The sequence below is a fragment of the Pyxicephalus adspersus genome, chromosome 1 (assembly GCF_032062135.1).
Source record: "Pyxicephalus adspersus chromosome 1, UCB_Pads_2.0, whole genome shotgun sequence".
NCBI classification, from domain to species: Eukaryota; Metazoa; Chordata; class Amphibia; order Anura; family Pyxicephalidae; genus Pyxicephalus; species Pyxicephalus adspersus.
Window position 1 is genome coordinate 103395518 of NC_092858.1, and position 23686 is coordinate 103419203.

Sequence of the window (23686 nt, forward strand, 5' to 3'; positions counted from 1 at the left end):
TACGGAGGAGAGGGATTTCCCTTCAGGGGTTTTCCTAGTGGTGGCAGAACCAGTAGGGTGGGACTCAGATGTGTGTGCTCTTGCCCACCCCATAAATGGCCTAGTGGCTGAAAAAAAAATTGCGGACCTCTGATATAAAGGATGGAGTCATAATAAGGCATGATTTGTTGATCAACTAGATGCTTCTAGGTACTGGATTTGATATTTTATTCATTTTATTACAATCTATTACATAGTTAGGTTTAAAAAAGACATAAGCCCATCAAGTTCAACCTTTTCACGACACTCATGAAACGTAAAATAAGAAGAATAGGGTTTGTTTGTTTAAATTTCTGTGTCAGGAAAGCTATCTGTATGGAAGGAAAGAGGGAAAAGTGTTCACAAAACTGTTTGTTGAACCCAGATGCCGGGGGGCTCATCCACAGGTGAATTTGACCTACTGAATTGTTAGTTCTATTAGATCATTGCATAAGGCTGAGTTCACATGGGCAGCTTTGCAGAAGGTCCCAGACAGGTGGCCAGAACAAGCACACATTCAGAATCAATAAGTATTGGTGTTAATTTGACAGGAGGTTGGTAGTCAACCACCCCCCTTTATACCCTTTAGGCAGCCACAGCTAAAACATGAAGCATCCCCCTGACAGCCAAGGTGAGGAAGTGGTAATAGCACTGCCATCACATCATCTATGTAAATGGTCATAAAACTGTTGTCAGATGAGAAAGTTGGTGTACACCAGTGTATGGAACATTTTTTAAATAAATGGTTAGAAAAACTATAGCCAGACTGCACCAATACATTATGGCGAAGTAGTGATTTCATTGTAAAGTCTAGATGACCTAATTTAATAAAACTGTACCAAGGAAAAATTAGGGCAGTTTCACAATGGTACTCTTTCAATAATGCAACCTATAAATATATATCTGATAATGAAGGATTAGTAGTTTTTTACACATACACCGTTTTTAAATCAATATTTGGTTTCAGACTTTGTGGATGCAATTTTAAATTCAATTCATATACTAATGGCTTCCTCTAATGGCATGGCTGCTGTACCCAGGATTTGCCTTAAGTTTTGGAGCTGGATCCAAAACTCAAACAATATTATTGCTACTAAAAACAATCCTTTTTACCCCACTTTTAGCTCTGTAATTAGGAATACTCCTTATTTACTTCTTCCGACTTTTCCCTTTAGCTACTAGTGGATTAATAAACTAGGAAACAACCAAATATTGCTATTGACAACAACACTGACTTGTTAAAACGCAATATAATAAAATGTTAATACTTTTTACCACAAGTAAAAAAAAAAAAAAAGGAAGGTCACAGACAAAGAAAGAAATAGCTTGCCCTTGACAAAAACCAAAACTGGGGGTGAACCAAACAAGGAAGTCTTTACTTTAACAGCAATATTTTTGTCCAGAAATCCTTGAGACTGGTCCCATTTGGTTAGGACTTCAAGCTGAAAAACAAAGAATTACTTTGAAGGAAGAGCTATCAAGCCCTGAACCTGCATGCAAGAGTGGTATATGCCTCAAAAAGTGCCCCATGACAGGAGTGGGGATGCTATCTGACTAGAGTGACACTTTGGCAACTGAACTGAAGGTTTTCCAGACACATGTCCCTTGTGAGATAAATCATGGGCTGCTTAAGAATCTACAAAAAGGCCATTGAAGGTCAACCCACAAAAACAGTAAACTGCATGTACATCCAGCATGTTACCCAGTCAGCAGTTGATTGAAGGTTCTAAAAATATACATATTGCATAAAATAATAAGAAATTAAATTCCCAGTAGGAACTAGGTCATTGCTCTGTGATACCAGGCACAAAACTGAGCAGCTTCTATCAGATGATGGGTGGGAGAGGAGGAGAAGCTATCAGCAGGATACCTATTCTTCTACTCCTGTGGGTGACAGCAAGACCCAATGGCCAAGATCTCATAAATCTCACAGTGTTCTTCAATGAAAAAAAATGAACGTTTTATATACATATTTTTAAGGTTGTGTTAACTAACCCTTGGTGATTACAATAATGTTGATTCTTAGACAGAATTGCATTTACCAGAGTCCCCTGACCTCATGAATGAAGCTTGAACCACCCTGCCACTTTACTACTGCAGTAATGCCATATTTAAACATCAGAAGCCAACCTACTGATGATGTAGAAAAGCAAATCCTGCACATGTGGAAGCCTCTAAATTGACTCCTTGACCACCACAGACATTAAAGAGATGGTGCTTCAGATCCACTGTTGAGCTAGATGTCCAATCCAGCCTGATCCTGAACTCCCACCAGGCCTAACCCCTATCCATTATTCTGCTCTGTTTTATGACTGATACTGCTAACTTTTAAGGTTTAGGCTATCAGACTTAAGATAGCTACATTTATGAGTGACTGGAAACATTTAAAGTTTGTTCAGTATTCTCGACACCCAGGCATATTGGGGTAGTGGATTAGGACTAATGCTGCTTCTAACAACAGGGACAATTACTCCAGCCCCTTGCAATGTTTAATGATGACGATGCCAATTGCAGCCTTGTTCTTTGTTCCTGTCTTGTGCACTCTCATGTGCTGGCATTACATGATTTTCACCTAGAAGATCTTGTGCTAAAAATGTCTCTTAAGGTGCTCTGTTGTTAACATCACAGCCTTCTGAAAATTTTGCATTTTGGAAGCCTTTGTAAATTTTACTGACTTGATCCATTTATTCACGGTTTGATATATTTGTGGACTTAAAATATTACTACCAGTACTGCTCTGTAACCCATATACCTAGGAGTTCATCAGAGTTTGGATGGCTTTTTTTTGTTTTGTATTGAAGTGGGTTGCCATTTTGCAGGGTGCAACATTTTCCTATTGCACATTTGAACACTCTGCTAAGTATGGTCCATGCAACATAACTGGCTATGTAGAAATGTATTTTGCAATACAAGGTATACATGATTTAACTTGATGCTATATGGTATGCATGAGGTTCTGGGTTGCAATTTTTCTATCCTTGTCTTTATTGTTACCCAGTGACCTTAAACATTTTGCTAGTATTCCTGCTCACCATCTGACACCGGTCTTCCATAATCCTGTACACCTGGAACAAAGCGATCTCATACCATTCAAACCCTCAATCTAATTGATGTTGCTCGTTTAACAGACAACCTGGTGATATTGTTTTCTACAGACAGGGAAAGGAATTCAAACTCTTTATTCTTTTCCTATTGCCTGTTCAATTCATGTAATATGGACTTGAACTGCAGAAAAAAGAAGCCTGATTTCCCTGAAAAAGTCTTCATCTGGATTCCTATTTAAATAGGCAATAACAGCTGTCCAATATAGAAGCACTCAAATTCCAGCCAAGTTCTTGATTCTTCTGAGATTCTTCTGCTGTGCCCCAGTGGCCCTCCATATCTTTTGTGGTTGGCAGATTTATTCTGATCAATGACCTCCCCCCCTTAAACTTCTGGAGAAAGACACAGTTGACCCACTTTCTATGCCTTCTTCCATCACTTCGAAATGTTTTCAGTTCATTGGAAATAATTTGCATCTCCTCTGGATCACTTTGAAGCACCTGCCAACTTTTTCTGTCTATACCATTGTTTCCTGACCTTTTTTTTCATGATGTACCGGTAACTCTAGAAATAATGGTAAAACCTGTATCCTCCTCCATGTGAAAAGATTCTCCTCAGACTGTTCATTAATGGCATATTAGCGGGAAAAATATTATACATATAGAGGATCTTGTTGCCTCTCCAGGTTTAGGGGGATCAGATTTTGTCATGTATGGTGTCAAAGATGAACTGGAGTGTGGACTCACTCACTGCTGACTGCACATTTGACAAAAATGAGAACTCAGGCACAGAGTCTAAGGAGATGGCCAATCAGAGCACCCCACAAGGGGTGAGTGACTTGGCTGTGGGTGACTACCAGATAGAATCCCCTAGACTCACCCATGCGAACAGCAGGTGACCAGGCGGGAAATCAGAGTGAGGTACCAAGACAACAGACGATAGGTAACCGTAGATGGGCCAAGTGTACGGGCAGTCAATGAACAATGGAGGTCTGAGACAAGCCAGAGTCAGAACCAAAAAAGACAGCAAACAGGAAAAAAAGCTAAAGCCTTATGTTATGTACACCCATCAGATGTTTCTCGCCTGAGACTAAAAAAATCTGACATGTGTAGAGCAGTCCTCTGATAATCCCACCACAGCAGATTAATGAATGACTAATCGGGAACAACCATTGTGCATTGCATTTAACAGAATGGAGAGTGTATATGTGTACTAAATCTCATTGCACATTTTTACAATATAAACATGTAGAAATGTCGAAAAAACACACACACATAAAAAGCTGGTTTATTTCCCTTTGTTTAAATTCCAATGAATGCAGATAGGGTCACTCGAATTGTACAGGTTTATGAATTTACAGAGAAATTTTAATTCATTTAATAAAAATTTATTTCACAAATTCATAGTAATAAACATTGTTTAACAGCAGAAAGGTCAACACAGCAACCACCCACAGTTTGCAAGAATAACAAAATCATTTATCATAAAAACATAGTTCACCTTAGCAAATCATAAAAAATGGTAAACTGAAACAAAGGTACAAAAAAAACTGAATCAGAAAATTACATCCTAACACTTACCAGAAGCGCAAGTAAAATATTTCTTATATTTGTATAAAAGTTCACATTTTATTCTGTTCTTCATACTAATTTTTAAATATCTTATTGCAGATAAAATTAAGAGCACTGTTTTGATATGATTTTACAATCTAATGTCTCTCCAACTAATTTTTTGGTTGATTTTAAAATCTTACACATCCCTGAAAGCAGCAGGCAGCATTTAACACATAATAATGCTCATACATAGAATCAAAAGTATAAAATACAGAAAAAATAAGCCACTTCTTACAAAACTATAAACACAATATATTTAGCAGTATTCTACAAAAAAAAATGCTTCAAAAATAGTACTTAAATATCAAAATTCTGTGAAGCAAACACTAAATATTAATTGGTACCAGCTCAGGATTCCTTTTTGTATATCAAAAGATGGAATAATGCCAACTAAAACACCGGAGGTTTCAATGAACTACTGATTTGGTTCATTAAAATTAATATTGTTATTTGTGTCAAACACACATTTTAAATTGTGTATCAAATTTTCAAAAATATTTAACTAGAAAAACTTTTATTTTACCTACTACAAATTTCAAATACTTACATAAAGGAAAATATAAAGTCTGGAAGACTGCGGACAGGAAGATACCTGCACTCTGAATAAAAAAAAGGTAATAAATTGATATATGCTGTTTAGGCAGAGACAGCTTGAATGGGCATGGGAACAATTAGATTGTGGGTTATATTGCAGGGTTGTTGACAATCTTCAAAACAGTAGTAATTGAAAAAAAATAGTATTTAAAGATCTTACCTTTACAGACCTTATGTAGGACACAGAGTTAGTGGATCAATTATTTTACAAATGCACTTAGAAAGTTTTTCTTTTAATGAAAACTTTGTTTCCATATATTTGTTTATACCTTTGCTTAGCATTTTAAATGCCATTTGGTAACAGTGCCATTTTGAGCACACCCCCAACTATTACAAAGTTAATAATTTGATGGTGTAGACCAATGAAACCATGCTATGAACAACCAGGTAAATATGGGACAATAGCTAATATTGAATTATTACATAAAAATTTGTTTGTTTGTTGTATTCACATTTCCGTGTTCCTAGGGGATTTTGCTATATTTATATAGTGTGTTTGTTAGTCATTACACGATCAAGAAACCTCAGCTTTTTACTCAGAATGTCCTATTTATTAGGTTAGACAACAGTTTTTATATAAAAAATAAAAGTTGCATTTTACACGTTAACATTCGCTAAATGATTTGATTTATTTTCCTCAAATTAGGAGTAAAATTTTCTGTTATTGGCAAACAAAGAGAAGAGTGAATGTCAATTAAAACTATATTGTAACAAGACTAGTTAGAAGGATCCAAATGTCACTATTGCTGATCTACTTATCCCAAATCTGGCCTTTAGATATTCATTTTCATGTTAAGGTAATATAACGCCTTGACACTTTACGAAACATTACCTTATGGTATTGGTCAGGATTCTTGGATTATGGATATTTTATACACTTTTAGTATGGTGATATGATTATGATAATGCCATCATATATCATAAATGATAGAACACATTTACTGTTACATGAAACAATAACAGTGTAATTCAGATCACCAAAAGCTTTCTGAAAATAGATTAGTGTTATTTTAGGTCTAACTTGGACCTACCTGTGTCTTTTTTTTATTCTATTTACGTAAGAAAGGGATAAGATCACAGGCCTCTCTTCAGTACCAGATGGCAGAAGAAATCATTATTTTAGGCTACACCATTTTCTGTGCAGCCAAGCACCATTATATTATTATATTGCAGTGCAGCAAAGCACCATTATATTATAAGACACAAGTCTTATACAACAAGAGACACACATATGTATCTATATACATATGTAATGAATAGATGTGTATCAAGCTGTTTTTTTTAATCAGTTGTACACATAAAAAAGCAATATTTTACATTGATATGTGATAAGAACAGCAGTGCACTAAACAAGTGAAGAAGGAAAAATAGAAACAAAGTTTTGGTTTCAAACACTTTCAACTTACATTCTTGGCCTTGATGTGCAATTGTTCCTTACTGTGCAATCTGTATATATAATGTCATACATTACAGTATAACAAAAACCTTTATGAGGTTACTGAATCATTTAGAAATGTTGAGTATCAAGTTTATTATTTCCACTAATAAATCTGAGGGCCCTAGTAAACACAAAATACAAACTTTAAAATATGCATTTATCAGGTATAGGATAGGATTTTGAGAGAATGCAAACTGAATTGGTAATATTTAGAGATGTTTTTAAATCAGATATTTTAAATCCTTACAGTCATTTTAGTAAGAAAACTGCAAAAACATTACTTTGGACAGACAGTGGGTGCAGCATTCGATGATTATTGGAAAGTGTTTAATAGAAAAAAAAACACAGTCCATGAGGACAGCTAGCATTAGCAAAAAAAGTTTGTAGTTACAAATGATGCAACCTTCAGCATTCATTTATACATTTATATGCCAAGATCATGCCATTTGGACAATTTTTTCCTCTCACTAATAAGTTGGGCATACAGATTTAGACATAGAGATAGGGGTACCTTAGTTTTGATAAATCATTTAATTGAATGTGCTTGTCAACTATGGTGACCCAAAGGATCAACTTTGGATGAACTTCTGCCTACAATGCAACTGCCCTTCCTGGATACAGACAGCTAAAAAGAATCAATTATCAAGGACTAAAAACAGGAAAACTCTAAAAGAAATGGTATATATATATATATATATATATATATATATATACACACATACACACACAAACTTGGTCTTGTATTGTTCTAGGTTTTGAGTCAACAGTAGTTTACTATAGAAAATGCCTACAACTTTCACAACTTTCTCAAATTACATCCACAATAAATAAATATACAGTGCTTTAGTCAAACTGTAAATAGTGCCAGCACTACTTCGGAATTTCGAACCCAAGTAGCTTCTTACAAACAAGCTCTATGTGTGATGTAATAAACCTTAACGTATTACTACTTTGTACATATGTAGGCAGGAAGTGAACTTTATTCATGCCTAAGGTACTCATTATTTGTTTAAAGTGGGCTTTTCAACAACTTTACAAGTTACTGACATGTCATTTCAGGCCCTGAATGCCAGTTTGTGCCTTTGCCGAGGCATAGATAATGTCATCTGCAGGATAAGTCTCCTCTCCCTCAGTGATCTGTGTATAACCGTTAGGTATTTGATTCTTGTTCCATAGTGAGGGCCCTTTCAGACCTGAGGCATGAAACCATGCTGGTTTTCACTACCAGGCACACAGTAAACTGTGGTTGTGCAGTCAGGGGATGCAAAATGTTCACAAGAACAATTGCGTGGCCAAAAGCGATGTAACTTTTGAAAGCCATGTCATGATCTGCCACAGCCACAGGCAAGAAATCATTCTCATGCCATAACACTGTGGCTCAAAGTAACCTTCAAACATGAAGCAGATAGTAGTGTTTGCAGTTAAGCAACAGGTTTTTGGTTGGGTTTCAGTGATCAGGGCATACAAAAATTATTTAGTTACAGGTATTTTAGTGATCCCTGCTACAACTGTTTACACTTAAAAAGACATTGTCATCTTGTTCATGAAGAGAAAAAATGGAAGTATCTCTGCTAATGACCACCCAACCCATTGCTGGAGCTGTTTCTCCCTCCAACACAGTTGGCAACACTTGTCACTTGTGAGTATGAGGAAGCCAGTAACCTTCACCTCTGTGATAGTGCTGAGCTCTAGCAATTAGTTGATACATGAGAAAATCTCCCTGAATTCCGACACTTATTTCAATTCCAGTTGTGATTTAGAGGTAGGAGCAACAAGGGTTAAAGTTTATGACTAGACGAGTATCAGGGGATGCAGCGAGGACATATGCTGAAATACTTTGTCCTGCAACGTGACAGTAGAATTAATACTCCACATAAACAGCACCCGATCACGTTAATCTGCAGTATCATGTTTTAGCTCAGATGGAGAGCTCTGAACCCCCAACCTTTATACAACAAACATTAATTTTTTTTGTTTCAATTTATACTAGAGTATACTAGATAACTTTTAGAAAGTATGGTCACTATATTTTATACAACTACTACAAAGTTATGAAATACTTAAGGCCATCAAAATGATGTTCTAGTAACAGTTGGTGAAATGGTAACTGAAGGTCATGCAATAGTAAATGATATCATCCGGTCCTGCAATGTAAGTAATGGAACACATGAAAACAATAAACAGACCATGCGGCTACATGCTGGTCAAAAAAATGATAATTGTTCTACTCTATTACATGCCGACTTACAATATTAATATTGAATTATTATTTTACAATTAATGATACATTTTTACAGCATAACTGCAAAATAATACATGTGGAGTCGGGTTTACATATTACCAATTGTGTTCAGAATTTAAATACATTAGTTTCTAATCAGTACCTAATCGGTATATGTGAATGCAATGTTCTCTGGAACTACATCAAAACAAAATACAGCAATTAAAGGGTCAATATGACCTAACATTGCAGGTTTTAGATCCTAAAAAATCTCTAACATGAAGCAATACAAAATAACAGATTACACATTCAAAAAGTATGCATCAAACCAAGAATACATGCTTTCTCTTGAAACATACAAGGACACTTTGCATCACTTCTAAGTTTGGTACCATGTTTCCTCAAGTTAAAAATGGCCTAATAACCTATTTAAAAAAATGCAGGTTCATGACAAGTTTCACACAGCCATAAACAAATAACTCATCAGCAGCTTTAAAGAGTCCCTGTTTCCCTCAAAGTGACAACATCATCACAAGGTCCCATCTATATCAAAATTCCCATCATTTACATAGTAGGTCAGGTTCAAAAAAGTCCATCGAATTCAACCACTAGGCAAATTAAAAAATATCCCAGATATAAAACCCTATGAGACATAGTTGGTCCAGAGGCGAAAAAAAACCCTGGTACAATTTGCTTCAACAGGGGAGAAAAAATCCTTCCTGATTCCATGAGGCATTCGGATGTTCCCTGGATCAACAGTCACTGTTATTTTTACTTTAAAGCCTTAATACCGATTTATATTCTGTGCTTCTAGAAAAACATGCAGCTTTTTCATAAAGCAATTTATAGTAGTTGCTGAAACTACTTCCTGAGGGAGCCGATTCCACATTTTCACAGACCTTACAGTGAAGAATCCTTTCAGTATCTGGAGCTTCAGACACAAAGAGTGCCCTCTTGTTCTTTGTAATGATCTCAAAGTGAATAATTTGGAAGTGAGTTCTCTATATGGACCATTTATATATTTATACAGGGTGATCATATCCCCCCTTAAAAGTCTCTTCTCAAGGGAGAATAGATTCAGTTCAGCTAATCTCTCCTCATAGCGGAGTTTCCCCATTCCTTTTATTAGTTTAGTTGCCCTTCTCTGCACTTTCTCCAATTCCACAATGTCCTTTTTGTGAACTGGTGCCCAAAACTGGACTGCATATTCAAGATGTGGTCTTACCAATGCTTTGTACAGTGGCAGGATAATGTCTCCATCTCTGCAGTCTATTCTTCTTTTATTACAAGAAAGTATTTTGCGAGCTTTAGATATTGCAGCTTGGCATTGTTTGATATTATTAAGTCTATGATCTACCAGAACTCCCAGATCCTTTTCCAATTCTGACTCCCCCAAATGTATTCCCCCTAGAGAAGTGGTGTCAAATTCAAATACACAGAGGGCCAAAATTAAAAACTTGGACATTAAAAATGTATTGATAAATTTAGGAAATTTTTCCTTCTCATTAGATATAAACCCTTTTCATATGGAAACAAAGAGACTTAGCTTCACATTCAATCTGGAACAAGCTTATAATAGAGAAAACATTTTTAAAATGTTATTTGAGAAAAAATCTTATGCCTCTTTCTCTATTTGTAGCCTTCAGAGTTAAATTTCAATGGTAACCTTTTTGCACAGGCTAACAATAATAATAAAAATATTCTTCTATGAAAATCCAACCATTCAAGTCCATGCCTTGGAGTAGCAAGGAAAAGTACAGTGGGGGGAAGTGTTGGAAATGCCAGACGCGGCAAATGCGGAGTTAAATATTATGAGTGGCCCGCCACTGGGACTCCCTCTTCAATGAAATAGCGTCGCTACTAAAAATCCCGGCATTATTTGCGTCTATAAAACAGTACAATGCGGGGCCACACATAGGCAGGGAGCCCACTGGTCCATAGATGCGAGTGATGTCAGGAATTGTAGTAGCGGCGCTATTTCAATGCAGCGGCGGGCCAGCTGCAGTTCAAATTTAGGATTCCTTTTGGGGCCAAAAAAAAGGATGTCAGACAGTATGGATGCCTCAGACAGTATGAAGCATGCATGTTGTTAGCTCCCAAGTGCATAATTTTTCATTTATCTATAATAAATGTCATTTGCCACTTGGCTGCCCAATCAAACAGTACATCCAGGTCTGCTTGTAGATTATAGACATCCTGTATGGGCATAATTCCATTACATAGTTTGGTGTATTCTGCAAACACAGAAATTGTACTTTGAATCCCAAACTCTATATCATTTTTAAAGATGGTAAACAGTAAAGGTCCCAACACTGAACCCTGGGGTACAGCACTAATAACCTTAGACCATCCAGATTTACTTTTCCAAACCTATTGACCCTAACTTGCATATTTATCACAGCTTTCTACTTTGCAGCTATTGACAAAACCCAGTGTTTTGGGTAAATGGTCGAGGCTAGCAGCCAAATGCCAGGAAGGAAGTGACATCACTCTCTTCCCTCCCATCTGACATCAGCCAACACAGGGAATTTTAGTGCTGGCTGCCTGTTGAACTTGCATGGTGGGCACCAATGGGTCAGAGAAAAAGGGTCTTAGTGAGAAAATGCTAAGAATGGAAAAAGTAACAATGTCTTTTAGACTTTAACAATCCTATAAAATTGAACTCTGGTGAAATAGCTATGCATAAACATATTTTACCTTGCCAAAGAATTTGTATTTCTGAACAGCCCTGCCACAAAAAAAGCCCTGTTTTGACCCATATCTGATTTTTCTGTGCAGTATTTTAGGAACACTTAATATTATTATTAAAAAAACAGGATTTATATAGCACTAACATATTACCCAGCACATTAAATAGCAGTTGCAAATGACAGACAAATACAGGCAGTGACACAGGAGGAGAGAAAAAGCTTACTATCTAGGAGCACTTATAAAACTTCCTTCAGCCTGTGACAGGACAGTGAACATGGAAACAGCAGACTGATAAACTCTTCTCTTAGGCACTCTTTCCACTCCAATCAGGATCTTACTTGCATTCAAAACTCTGGAGTACAAGGGACTTACCACAAGACAAATTCAGGTACTTTCACTTCTTGCATTTAAAGAAAATAAAGATGTATTGTAGATCTGCAATAATTTGGGTTTATCTGCAAATAGCTTCACAAAAAGCTGTAAGCTTCCAACATTTTCCATAGATTTCAATACACATTCTACTAAAAATGTACCTTTTACACATGGAAAATTATAATTGGGATATGCAGTCCAAACCTGCACACTAAATGATGATCATATGGCATAAATAAGTGGCCAGGAGTCTCTGGATGACCTGTGATCTTTACACCACGATATACATCATCAAAAATGTGCTTATGGAATCAGAATGTTGTTGCTATGCATTTAACTAATCTGCCAAATTCTGTGCTTCACTCTAAATTTAAATTGGATCCTCAATGTCAGTGTACATTTTTTTTTAAGTCACTGATGTTCAATTAAGTTATTTAAAGACAGCATTCATTCACACCTCTTCATTTTGGTGTATTGAAAAAATCCCATCAGCTATATTTTAATGTAATTTCATCAAAAAACACACAGCATTTCTGACCAAAATTAAGTAGTCAAAAGGATACCTAACTTGCCGATGTACTATTTGGTGTTAACATGACATAACATTTACAGGCTTAGAAAAACCTCCGTTACTGTACAATAAAAAGAATCCAACTAGTGTGACTACCTAATTATGACCCTGTAACAGCCTATTGCTGTCTCTTATACATCAGAGGTCACACTGGGCAAAACGAGACAGTAAAGGAAGCCAATCAGTGCGTTGCGGTGCTCATGATCTAACAAAGAACATACTGACAGGGGAAGTGAGCAGAGTGACACAGAAGGGCCCATAATTCAGCTGTTTCCCCAGGCTGGAGTCATTGAAAAATGTATATGGTGTCTGGAAGGGCTGTAAAAAACCCAGAAATAAACAGACAAAGTCAAACACTTTTGACATATACAAGAAGCTCTCATACATGCTTTCTATATGTGTTTTTTTGCCTGAAGGTCAGCTTTTTTTGGAATTTTTACTTTTTTTTTTTTTTTTTTTGCAAACACTAGCATTTGTTTTGTTAAAGAATACCTTCTGGTTTACCAGGGGAGAAAGTGACCAAACATGTCATAAAAATGCAATTTACAAGTGTACTGGCACTATATTTTTGTGTCTAACTTCTGTTGGGTTACTATGAGCGTCTGTTTAACACTGCTCTATACACCATGTTACTGAATATACAGAATCAAAGATGGCAGAAATGGTTTATAGTGCATATATTATAGCATGGTGTTATTGTAATTAGTAATTTAAGATTGCAAAATAAATCCTTTGAATCATTTATTCTGAACACATTTCTTGTACCAGTGATACAAACAGTGACAGAGCAGGGTGTAGGCGTAGCTATGAACACTTGAAGTGGACGTATCCTGAGAGATTATGTGAACTACCATTTTTGACCTTATCCTAGAAAATACAGCTTGTCAAGTTGGTGTTCTGATCCTCTGTCTTTAATACTTTCTGAATCACTGACCCAGAATAAGTATAAGGCTCTGGTGTTTAGATAATTGACACACACAGTCTGTTTGTCACACAGATGTCTCATGTTTGTTTGAGATTTCCGAAACCAAAAGGTCTGCTTTACATCCAGGCAATTAGAAGTCTTTACAATGAGTTCAGCAGTGGTAGATCAGGATTATCTGGATCTGGAGCTATCCTTTTAGTTCTGTCCCCTGCATATTGAGCAGTGGACAACATGTTTCAATGCTGTATATCTGCACCTCTTAAAAGCTAATTTTGGTTATGTACACTTTGTGAAATGAATGATGTAGGTATGCTTTGCTTGGTGTAGTTTATGTGGGGGGAACACAACACTGGAACCTTATCAGCTTTCAACCACTTACATTGTTATTTGGTTCCGACGAACTTATTACTTTAATATTTTAATGTTAATGCTGTGGAGTCAAATCATTTTTCTAGTTTCTTACATTTCTCAGAGACAATGGTTCAACCACCAGCCATAAGCATGAGTTGATTATACCGAGATCTGGTCTGGATTAGACAAAAATATATCTATAAGTGGCTATGTGTTGGCCAGTCAGTATTCAGGGCAATCATCAGATAGGTTAGATACAGGCATCAGATGATTATTGAATGAGTGGAGTACACACAGCACTATCCCCTTCTACCGTATGGAGAGGGAAGGAGGGAGGAAAAGGGAGCTGCACCCTGATGTGCTATCCCCCATAGTGATGCACAACTGTAATTCCCAATTGCCACCGCAGATTGATTGACAAAGTTTGGGGACTGCTGTACACTTCTTAGATGTTCGTCTGGTATGGGTACAACCGTTCATCCTGGTCAACTATAATCAGACGTGTAGCTTTGGAAACCCCTTACTAATATGTTCTGTTGCCTACAGATAAGTCAGTGCCTTCTTAAACTCCCCTCAACCCAGTTTTTGGATTTGCAAGTCCTAAAAGTCGTCAAAAGTGCTAGATTCTGCTTGCAAATCAAAGCCTTACATAACACTTAGTGGTTGACATAGCGTTACTAAGAGGTTGAATATTTTTACTTAAGAATGCTGAAAATACTGTTGTAGAATGCTGTGGATTGCTATTCCAAGACACCAAGTCAGCAGCTGGAATAGCCTGGCAACTAATCAGTTTTTATCTGAGAAGCCCTATAAACTGACACAGAGGTCACTCTTGCTAAACTGAACAGATGTACCCAAAGATGCATGTACTGATTGTATGGTCATATTTTTTAGCCTAGGCACAGAAAGTTCTCAGAATGCACCTAAAGTCAGCAAATACATTAGTGAGGATGTCCTAAACAACTATTTTGTCTTTATTACCAAACCACATAGCTGTAGTTATAACACTGTACAGCTATCACTGTGCTAAAAAACAAAAGAAAATAAATGGTCCATAAACAGCAATTAGAACAATAGTACTCTTACAGAATTTTGAAAAAGGGAAACATCCCCAGGGTATCATTTAGAGACCTTTCAAAAGCTGCACCTAGAAATCTAAAACTCAAATGAATGTTTGACTGGGGTGAGAATTTGTTGCCTGACATGAGAAGCAATTCTGACAAGCAATTTCTGTATTTTTAGTCTTTACTATTCATTCCATAAGTAAACACAATTTTAAGGTTATTTATTATGGGGAAAAAACATTATTATTATTATTATAACAATCATTATGCAGTAACCTAAAGCAACCGTCAATTTGATTAGGACAATAGTAAAGCAGAGTCAGTCTATAGGTGGCTATGGAATACTTTATACAAAGCAACTGTTCTTACAAAAAAACTAAAGTATTTGTAAAAAAAATAAAATCAGTATAGCCTAGAAGAGCCTTTTTCAATGTTTAAACATGGGGGAAACCTTAAAATATTTTAAAGGTCTTCAGGGAACCCATGAAATAGTTACTAAATCCACAGCTCACACAATATTAGCATAGTGGTCAGTAGGAAAAATGCCACTTACATTGCTGGCCATTAGGAAGAATGTCACCCTTACAGACATCCAAAAAGATCATTGGTGTCACCTAAACTGACCTGGGAGCCACCAATTGCTAATTTTCTCAAGGAACCCCTAGCAACCTCTGTAGGAACCCTGGCTGAGAAACTCTGGTCCAGATTATGTGTATACAATTGCACAATATTTGATAATTTAAAATACCACATTAGGCACTAAGATTTAACTTTTCCCTTAAACTTCTGAAAGGTCTCAAAAATATATAGAGATGTCAGATAAATATACCAGTCAGAAAGTCACTGCTTTACAATGGTGACATCTAATAAAATTGGTACAAAGCTTAGGATAGAAAACTCATTTTGTGCTTTGCTGACATTGAAAAGAACACATTAGTATATACCCCCAACAATAGTGATACAGAAAAAAAACAAATTATTTTATCACAAAGGTCAATAAGGCAAACTTGCAATTTGAAAAATGCAGCAACCTATAGTGACTACAAACCTCAAATCTGATTTATCCCAACCATTGCTTCTTGCATAGCATTCCTTTTCAAGCATGTAGGCTTCAAAAGGTTAATACATTTTTTAAGTCACAAACATGCTCCATTTCTGTGTTGATAGCATAGTGTTACCTGGACAATATGTACATAACAAAAGTGAAAGCAGCAAAACATCATTTAAAGAACACCAATCCCCTACACACCACAAAAGCAGCTCTTTCAAGGGATGCAGCAATAACCATGAGAGAACATTGTTTCAGCTGATTTGGCACTCATGACAGAAAAGTCATAGATAATATTCACTGGGCTCCTGTCTAGTGAAGTAGCACTCCTGTACCAGAAAATACAGCTTATGATAACCGCTGACTTTTTATATTGTAAATGACAGGTGCACTTTAACTTGTCAGTAAAACATCAATTTTTCCAACAATCTCCACTCTGCAAATGGAAAAGGATAGTCTAGTGCAAAACAATGGAACATATTTTGCCCTAAATATGGAGAACACAACAGATTTCTAGTGATAAGACCAGATGTATTTTGTAGTTGCAAACCATAAACAGTATTCTTACTCATCACCTTAACAAAAAGTGTCAACTGAAACATAAAATAAAAAAATAAATAATTCGGATCTACATAGAGTGGGTATTAGCATGGTATAAAGCAATAAACCTACATTTTTCTAAAATGCTGAACACAGCAGCACTTTATCTAAGCTGTAGACGAAAAAAAAAAATAAGTAGAAAACTGCTAAAAAATACCTTACAAAAATAAACTGCAGCCTTAAAAGTAACAAAGCATTTTAAGTGTTTGGATCATTTCCTTAAGTGCTCATTGAAAACACAATTTGGGTACTGTACATTGAATTTATAGCAGCAATATTTTTTTAAACATTTTCTAAGCCATAGCAGAAAATCTACTGAACATTGTTTACTTCATAGAATCCATACACTGAATCTTGTTCTACCACTGAGGTAATTTTATGAGCTATAAGGCCTATGAATGCAAATGGTACTAGTATGCTGTAACTTATGATGTCCAATGGAAGTCTAAAACTAGTCAAAGCTAAAATGGTATTAGTTGCTTTATTGTTATAGCACATATGATAACATATCTATTGAACTAGTGCTAAACCATCATCTACATTCTTCATAGATAGGGAATTTACTGTTTAACAGTTCATTTAACAAATCAAATGTTCAAAGCTAAATCTTATTTACATACTCTCATGAGCAGAGATTTGAGAAACCTTATTGTTTTCAATTCATTTCAAGACATGGTAAATGGTTTTGAAAAAAAAAAAAAAAAAAAAGATCAGAAATTTTGACAATCATGTAGCTGAATACGCAGTTCATTTGATGCAGTCTCTACACGTACCACTCCCTTCTGGATATGACAGAACCATCCACATGCGAGACCAAGTCATCTTCATTGTCGAAGTTCTGATTGTACCTTGAAACTATAGGCATGTTTTTGTCAGTATAGTTATTGACTGGTCTGTCATATTGCTCTTGATATCTGTTATAACTAACAATATGGTTCCAATCAGAGTTATCATCATCGTGAAGATACTTATTGTATAAATGATCATTGACTTTAATGTCAACCTCCTTTTTCAGGTTGTCAGGAAATGGGTCGAGATCTTCAGGTTGAAGCACATCAATCTGAGATTCCTTCTGCATATCGGATGGCGGAATGTAGCTTTTAGTAAAATAATCACCTCGGAACGTCTGTTTCCTTCTATGGTAGATCACTCCAAATAGCACAATGATAAGAATTAAGAAAAGACAACCTCCTACTACGCTGCCAATAATGGTGCCAAAGTTTCCATCCTGCATGGCTGCCATTGTTGAAGCTGGTATATAGAACTTTCTGGAATTGGTTGTTAAGCCTGTAAGGTCAAGGAATGAATGGGTCTGTGGACTTGTAGGAGGAGGAGTAGTAGCAGGAGGATCTAATGTAATAAGTAAACAGACAGAGAAGGGAAAATAATGTTAATATTTTCGACATGAACATTGTTGATAATGACAACGAACACAACACTATGCATCAAACACCAAGCTGCATCAAAATGTATTTTTGCACAGGTTTACATGTTGGCTATACTAGTGAAACTTATAAAAGAGCATGTCAATGTAATGTAGGCAGGACTACAGATTGGTGTTCAGGAATCAGTGTGTATTGGCCAGTCCCATCCAAATACAGTCTCCTAAAATACTAAATAACGAGAGCCACTAATTGAATGTGAAAATCGGTGCCAACAGGCTGCAGAACTAACTTTTGGCACATCTGACCACATACTGCACCCAGTGGACCTCTGTTACCTTTCATGGGTAGTACAGTGCTAGTAGCAGTACTAGTAGAAGACCAGTAAATTTGTTGCAAAATAAAAAAAAGCATGTTGTGTAAACGTTAAACATTATGCATATATATATTTTAGAAAGCACATACTTCATCATACTTTATTTGTAATGTTCTATTTCTAATGTATTTAAAAAATAAAAAATGTAAGGGAAAAGTAAGATATCGTTCTGTAACATGTTTGATGTTTGTAAGAAACACTGCTATCCCTTGTAACTTATCTGTAAGTTTTACAGATAAATTGTTGTATTTGTACACACACATACATATTTGCTGGTGTTCTTGGGATCATTGACCTGTTGCATGACCTAATTTCCACCAAGTTTTAGCTGACACACAGATGGCCTTTCATTTGACTCTGGAATTATTTTAGTATACAGAGAAGTTCATGGCCGACTATGAGGTCCACAGATTCCAAGGCTGCCAAACAAGCCCATATCATCACCCCTTCGTCACTCTTCTTGACTGTTGGTATGAGGTATTTGTGCTGATATGCTATGTATGGTTTTCAACATATGTAGTGCTGTACATTATGGCCAAATATCTCCACTCTCATCTGTCCAAAGGACATTGTCCCAGAAGCCTTGTGATTTGTTTAGATGTAACTTTGCAAACCTAAGCTGTGCTGTCATGTTAATTTTTGACTGTTTATGTTTTGGTGCCTTTGTTCAAAAGGATTAAATTCAACATAAAAAATGGAATAGTGTGAAATTATGTAAACTGATTTCCAAAGAAAGCAGAAACAGGTTTTCAAACAATGATATAACCTGTGATAAAATGACCCATTTATTTAAATATGTGTGAATTATTTAGCTGACACTGAGGCCAACAGAATAAAAAATCAGTTTATTTATTTATTTATTTTTTTTGCAAACTGAACTAGGAAAGGGAAATAAGCATCATGCCATATATACCTGAATATAAACCCATCTGCATGTTAACCAAGGTAGTTCCTTGTAACTGAAACAGGTTCAAAGGCATAAAATGTGGCTGTCACTGCCAACATTCAAAATAGAAATAAAAGAATTAAAAAAATAATAAAATTGTTATTTAATACCTCTACAATTTATTATTTTAACATAGTTTTTTAAACGGGAAAAGAAAAAGGTCACAAGTGCTCTTTCAGTATATCTTTTCTCTTTCACTTTACAGGGTAAAGTATTTTATTTTTTTAAACACAGTTTACATGAGGACACTACTGTAATGACCTGAGTATAACCTATAAAAAAGTGTATTACCATAACATTAATAGTAATTGTCTGGTTTTGGCTAAATTCCTATTTATATGTGCACTACTTGTGTATTGTGCACTAGTTGTTAAGATTCTCTCCTTTCCATAAATCTCCATTTCTCTGTGTGCTAACAGTTGGAGACTGATTTAGCTCTTAGTGCTACCTGCTAGTGAAATGCTGAAAAAAAAGTGAGACATTAAAAATGTCTTACTATGAAAAACATTGCATCTCATACGTTGTTACACTCCAGTCTGTCAAAGTGGGATAAGTATCCCTTAACCTATTCATGTTTATAAGGAGAACAGTACAAGAAAGGGAATCATTTGCTAAATAGCAGCGAAAAGGGACAAAGATACTATTAAGGTTAAGGTTACCTAAGGTAGAAATGGACAAAGAATGTCCAAAGCTGAATACAAATTAAATCAATGATATAGGTTTATTTCACACAAGACTGACAACTTTAACTCAGGATTTACATTTTTTCAATCAAAATAAATTAGAAAAATGTGACTCTTGTATGAAAACATTTATCAATAGACCCCAATGGGCAATTTTTCTTCATGAGTGGTGGGGAATTACTACTGCTTTAACAAATGGTATTCAAATTGTTTAGATTTAGACCCAATGTATTGTACACGATTTAGGAATTTTGCAGGTGTAGTGAAAAAAGTAAATCCTTAAACTTTTTTTTTTTAGCTAAAACATCAAAGTTAACAAACTAAAACTAAAATTTGCTTTCCACTGAAAATGCACAGATGCAAAAGCCTTAAACCCCCTTGTTTCAGTGCTAGAAAGGGGATACTACTGCTTTATTAGTTGGCATAACTGATGGGTCTGTAAAAGATGCTATTGCTAACAAGTCATTGACATGCCTGCAGACATGAATCTCAGTAAAAGTCTGGGCTGACTACAACCAGCAATACTACTTTCTGCAACCTATTACCATAGGACAAGTACACTTTAGTTATTGTCCCCTGATGTGTGTCATTGCTGGCAGAATGTCACATATGGTCTGTTGTTCCTCTTTTTTTCAATAACCAATTGTGTTAAGGTAATTTAAGGGAATTGAGGGCAACATTTCATATTTACTACTGGAAACCAGTAGGTGCCATGCTCAAGGGTGCTAAACAGCAAGTCTTCACCAAGCTGATTTACTGGTATGTTATGGATAGTGTATGTTATGAACAGACCTGAACAGAAGGATATCAAACATATCCATAACTGAAATAATCATAACAAGGGCACACCACCCTTCTTTATTAGCATACCCAACAAACAAAAAGGCAAAGCATGGCTTTCTTACTGGACAGGTCTTACATGATCTGAAAGCTAAGAATATACCCTGTATTGCATTACTAGAAAATGTAAACAAAATAAAAACATGTAAATGAGAAAAATTAAAAACTACAAACAAAACTGACCAAAAACTATCATATTTGTATTGTAATGTGCTTGAATGATTTTAACTGCAGTAATTGTATTGAACAAAATTCAAAGTTTGGGTGCTGAGACTACTTAGATGTATTAATCGAACAAAACAGTACATTTAAATTCAATATTACTACATGGAACTAAACATGCATTTTAGTCAGATTTTTAAAAAAATGTGAATCTGATCTGTGCACTCAAATATAAATATTTTTTAACATTTTTGCAGTCATTATCATTATCAAACAGAAAAATATCAGAAGGTGATTAGTAAAATTAAAAATGTAATTCTATACAACATGAAATGACATGCAATATACAAACATTAGTGTTATAATGGTTTACTATTCTAAAACACTAAAACTGAGTAAAGCTACTATGAAGAAAGCATAATTTTATCCACATTTCGCCAAAAACAAAGTAGTATTAGGATAAAATAAAATAAAAAATAGCACATAAATTATACACACATAGAATAACAGTCAATGGAATGGCCCATCTGATTTTCCTCATACCTCCATGACATTTTTTTGTGAGCTGACCATTCATACCTATAATTTATCTTGAAAACCTAATAGACATAAAGTGCTAAACTCAAAATTTATAGCTGAAAGTTATTGAAATTGATATGATGAGTTTATCACCTGCTTAGTTTAATATTTCAATAATTGCCTGCCGTATCCCCACAGTATTGTCACAAATTCAAAATATGTAGAAGAAAAGGGGGAAATAATTGGCACACAAAAAATCAAGTAACAAAAACTTTTTATTTAGAAAATATTAAAACACCAAAAACAGATTATGCCATTTGTCTTAACATCCAAGACGGCACAATCTGAACATCAATATCAGGATAATAACGTTAAGAGATAATTACTTATAGCATATATCATACATTACAGTATCTTGTCATCTTTATTCAAATATTTATAGGGACTCAAAGGAAACCAAGAGCTCATGATGAGGGCAAGTGCAAATTGGCGATAATAGAGAGGAATCTCTGTATAGATGTGGATGAATTGCCCCTTTAAAAATGAAGGAGATAAACCACAGGTCCGGCTCTGAAAGCTCCTGCAGTCAGCCTCTCATGGTACCTGTGGTCTATCTCCTTCATTTTTAAAGGGGCAATTCATCTACATCTATACAGGGATTCCTTTCTGTTATCGCCTGTCGGCTCATCATGAGCTCTTGGTTTGCTTTGAGGCCCCATATATATTTGAATTGAGATGATAAGATACTGTATGATATAGGCTATAAGAAATTATCTCTCAACGTTATTATCCTGATGAAGCGGCATTGACCGTGAAATGCGTTGAGACACCCTTTAATGTTGTGAGATGCTGTATTGTTAGCTGTTTAATCATTTGATATACTATGGTCCGAATGGTCCGCTCTATGAGCAATATTGATGTTCAGATTGTGCCGTCTTGGATGTTAAGAAAAATGGCATAATCTTTTATTGGTGTTTTAATATTTTCTACATAAAAAGTTTTTGTTACTTGATTTTATATATGTGCCAATTAAGTCCCCTTTTTTTGCATATTTTGCATATTTTGCATAGTTATAAACTGTATGGTACTAACCATGCCAATTTCTGCTTCTGTGTTGTGTTACCTAACAGCACAGCACTTGCAGGATCACAGCAAGAAATTCTCCTGTTATTGACCATTCATATATACAAAGCCTGCATTTCTCCTGCTGTATTCTTTGTATACTTTTAAACACACAATAATAAAGATTTTATAGACATAAGTACATAAAAAACACAAAAAGACTAAAACATACATTTCAGTTTTATCATATAGTTTGTAATCTCACCACAGAATAGAACATCTTACATACAAATACAGGGGAAATATTCCATTCAAAAGTTCATGGAAATGTGTAATTAAACACTTTTGGAATGGACTAGAATATTGGAAATGGATATGTGCAGGGAGGCTGTTATAATGTAATCCTTCTAATGTTAGAAGGGAAGCATGAGAGATTATTTTACAAGCATGCCATGAATATATTGCTAAATAATGGAGACTTTCAGGAGACAGTGACATATTCACATTTATTTATGGACCAGTGGTTCTAATTTTATCTCAGAATGAAATGCTATTTTAATTACAACTGGGAGTGCATTTAAAATAATCTAATTTATCCCTTTCCTACTGGGAACACTTCCAGAATGTATCTTTTTCTATGTATAATGTCTCCAGTGCTTTTGAACACACACATGTAGTTTTTAGTTACAACAGCTACAAAAGTCCTACAATTCCCAATCAGCTTTTAGGACAATGTGTTAAGCCTTAGGTGGCAAGACACTAGCTGGTAAACCATGCCAGCAATGCTACAATTTGTAACAACTAAACTTAAAGTAAGCCTAAACTATGAAAGCAGATCAACGGTTCCTCCTAGACAGTAGAGACATTATAATTTCCCAGGCATTATGTTCATGTATACCATTTCCTTCCTAAGACCATTTTTAAAAATCTTAACCCTCTGGCAAAACTTGGCTTGGAGCAGGGAACTTTGGGAAAGTCAATATTTGTATAGAAGAGTGGATGAGAATGAAGGGGTGCCTTACATAACTCTGTACCTGACTACATAAGGCACATTATGATGACAATCATACAGGTAGAATCTTACTGTTGTAGCAAGGGTCATACTACTTGTTTACCTAAAAGTTTTGTTTTTTGGTTGGCACCGGACCTGGGTATTATAAAGCCACAA

The 23686-nt window shown here is 35.5% G+C and overlaps 1 protein-coding gene across 2 annotated transcripts in view; it reads right to left on the reverse strand.

The window, feature by feature from the left end:
- The window catches only part of NECTIN3 (nectin cell adhesion molecule 3), a 68715-nt gene that overhangs the window by 7139 nt on the left and 37890 nt on the right, over window positions 1–23686 (reverse strand). Inside the window, exon 6 of one of the 2 annotated variants that reach the window (XM_072422074.1) lies at window positions 4334–17898. The exons of the other annotated variant lie outside the window; for it this stretch is intronic. Coding sequence (XP_072278175.1) covers window positions 17312–17898 — 587 coding nt within the window. The 3' untranslated portion in view covers window positions 4334–17311. Of the gene's footprint in view, window positions 1–4333; window positions 17899–23686 lie in introns of those variants that run through there. 2 annotated transcript variants of the gene reach the window in all.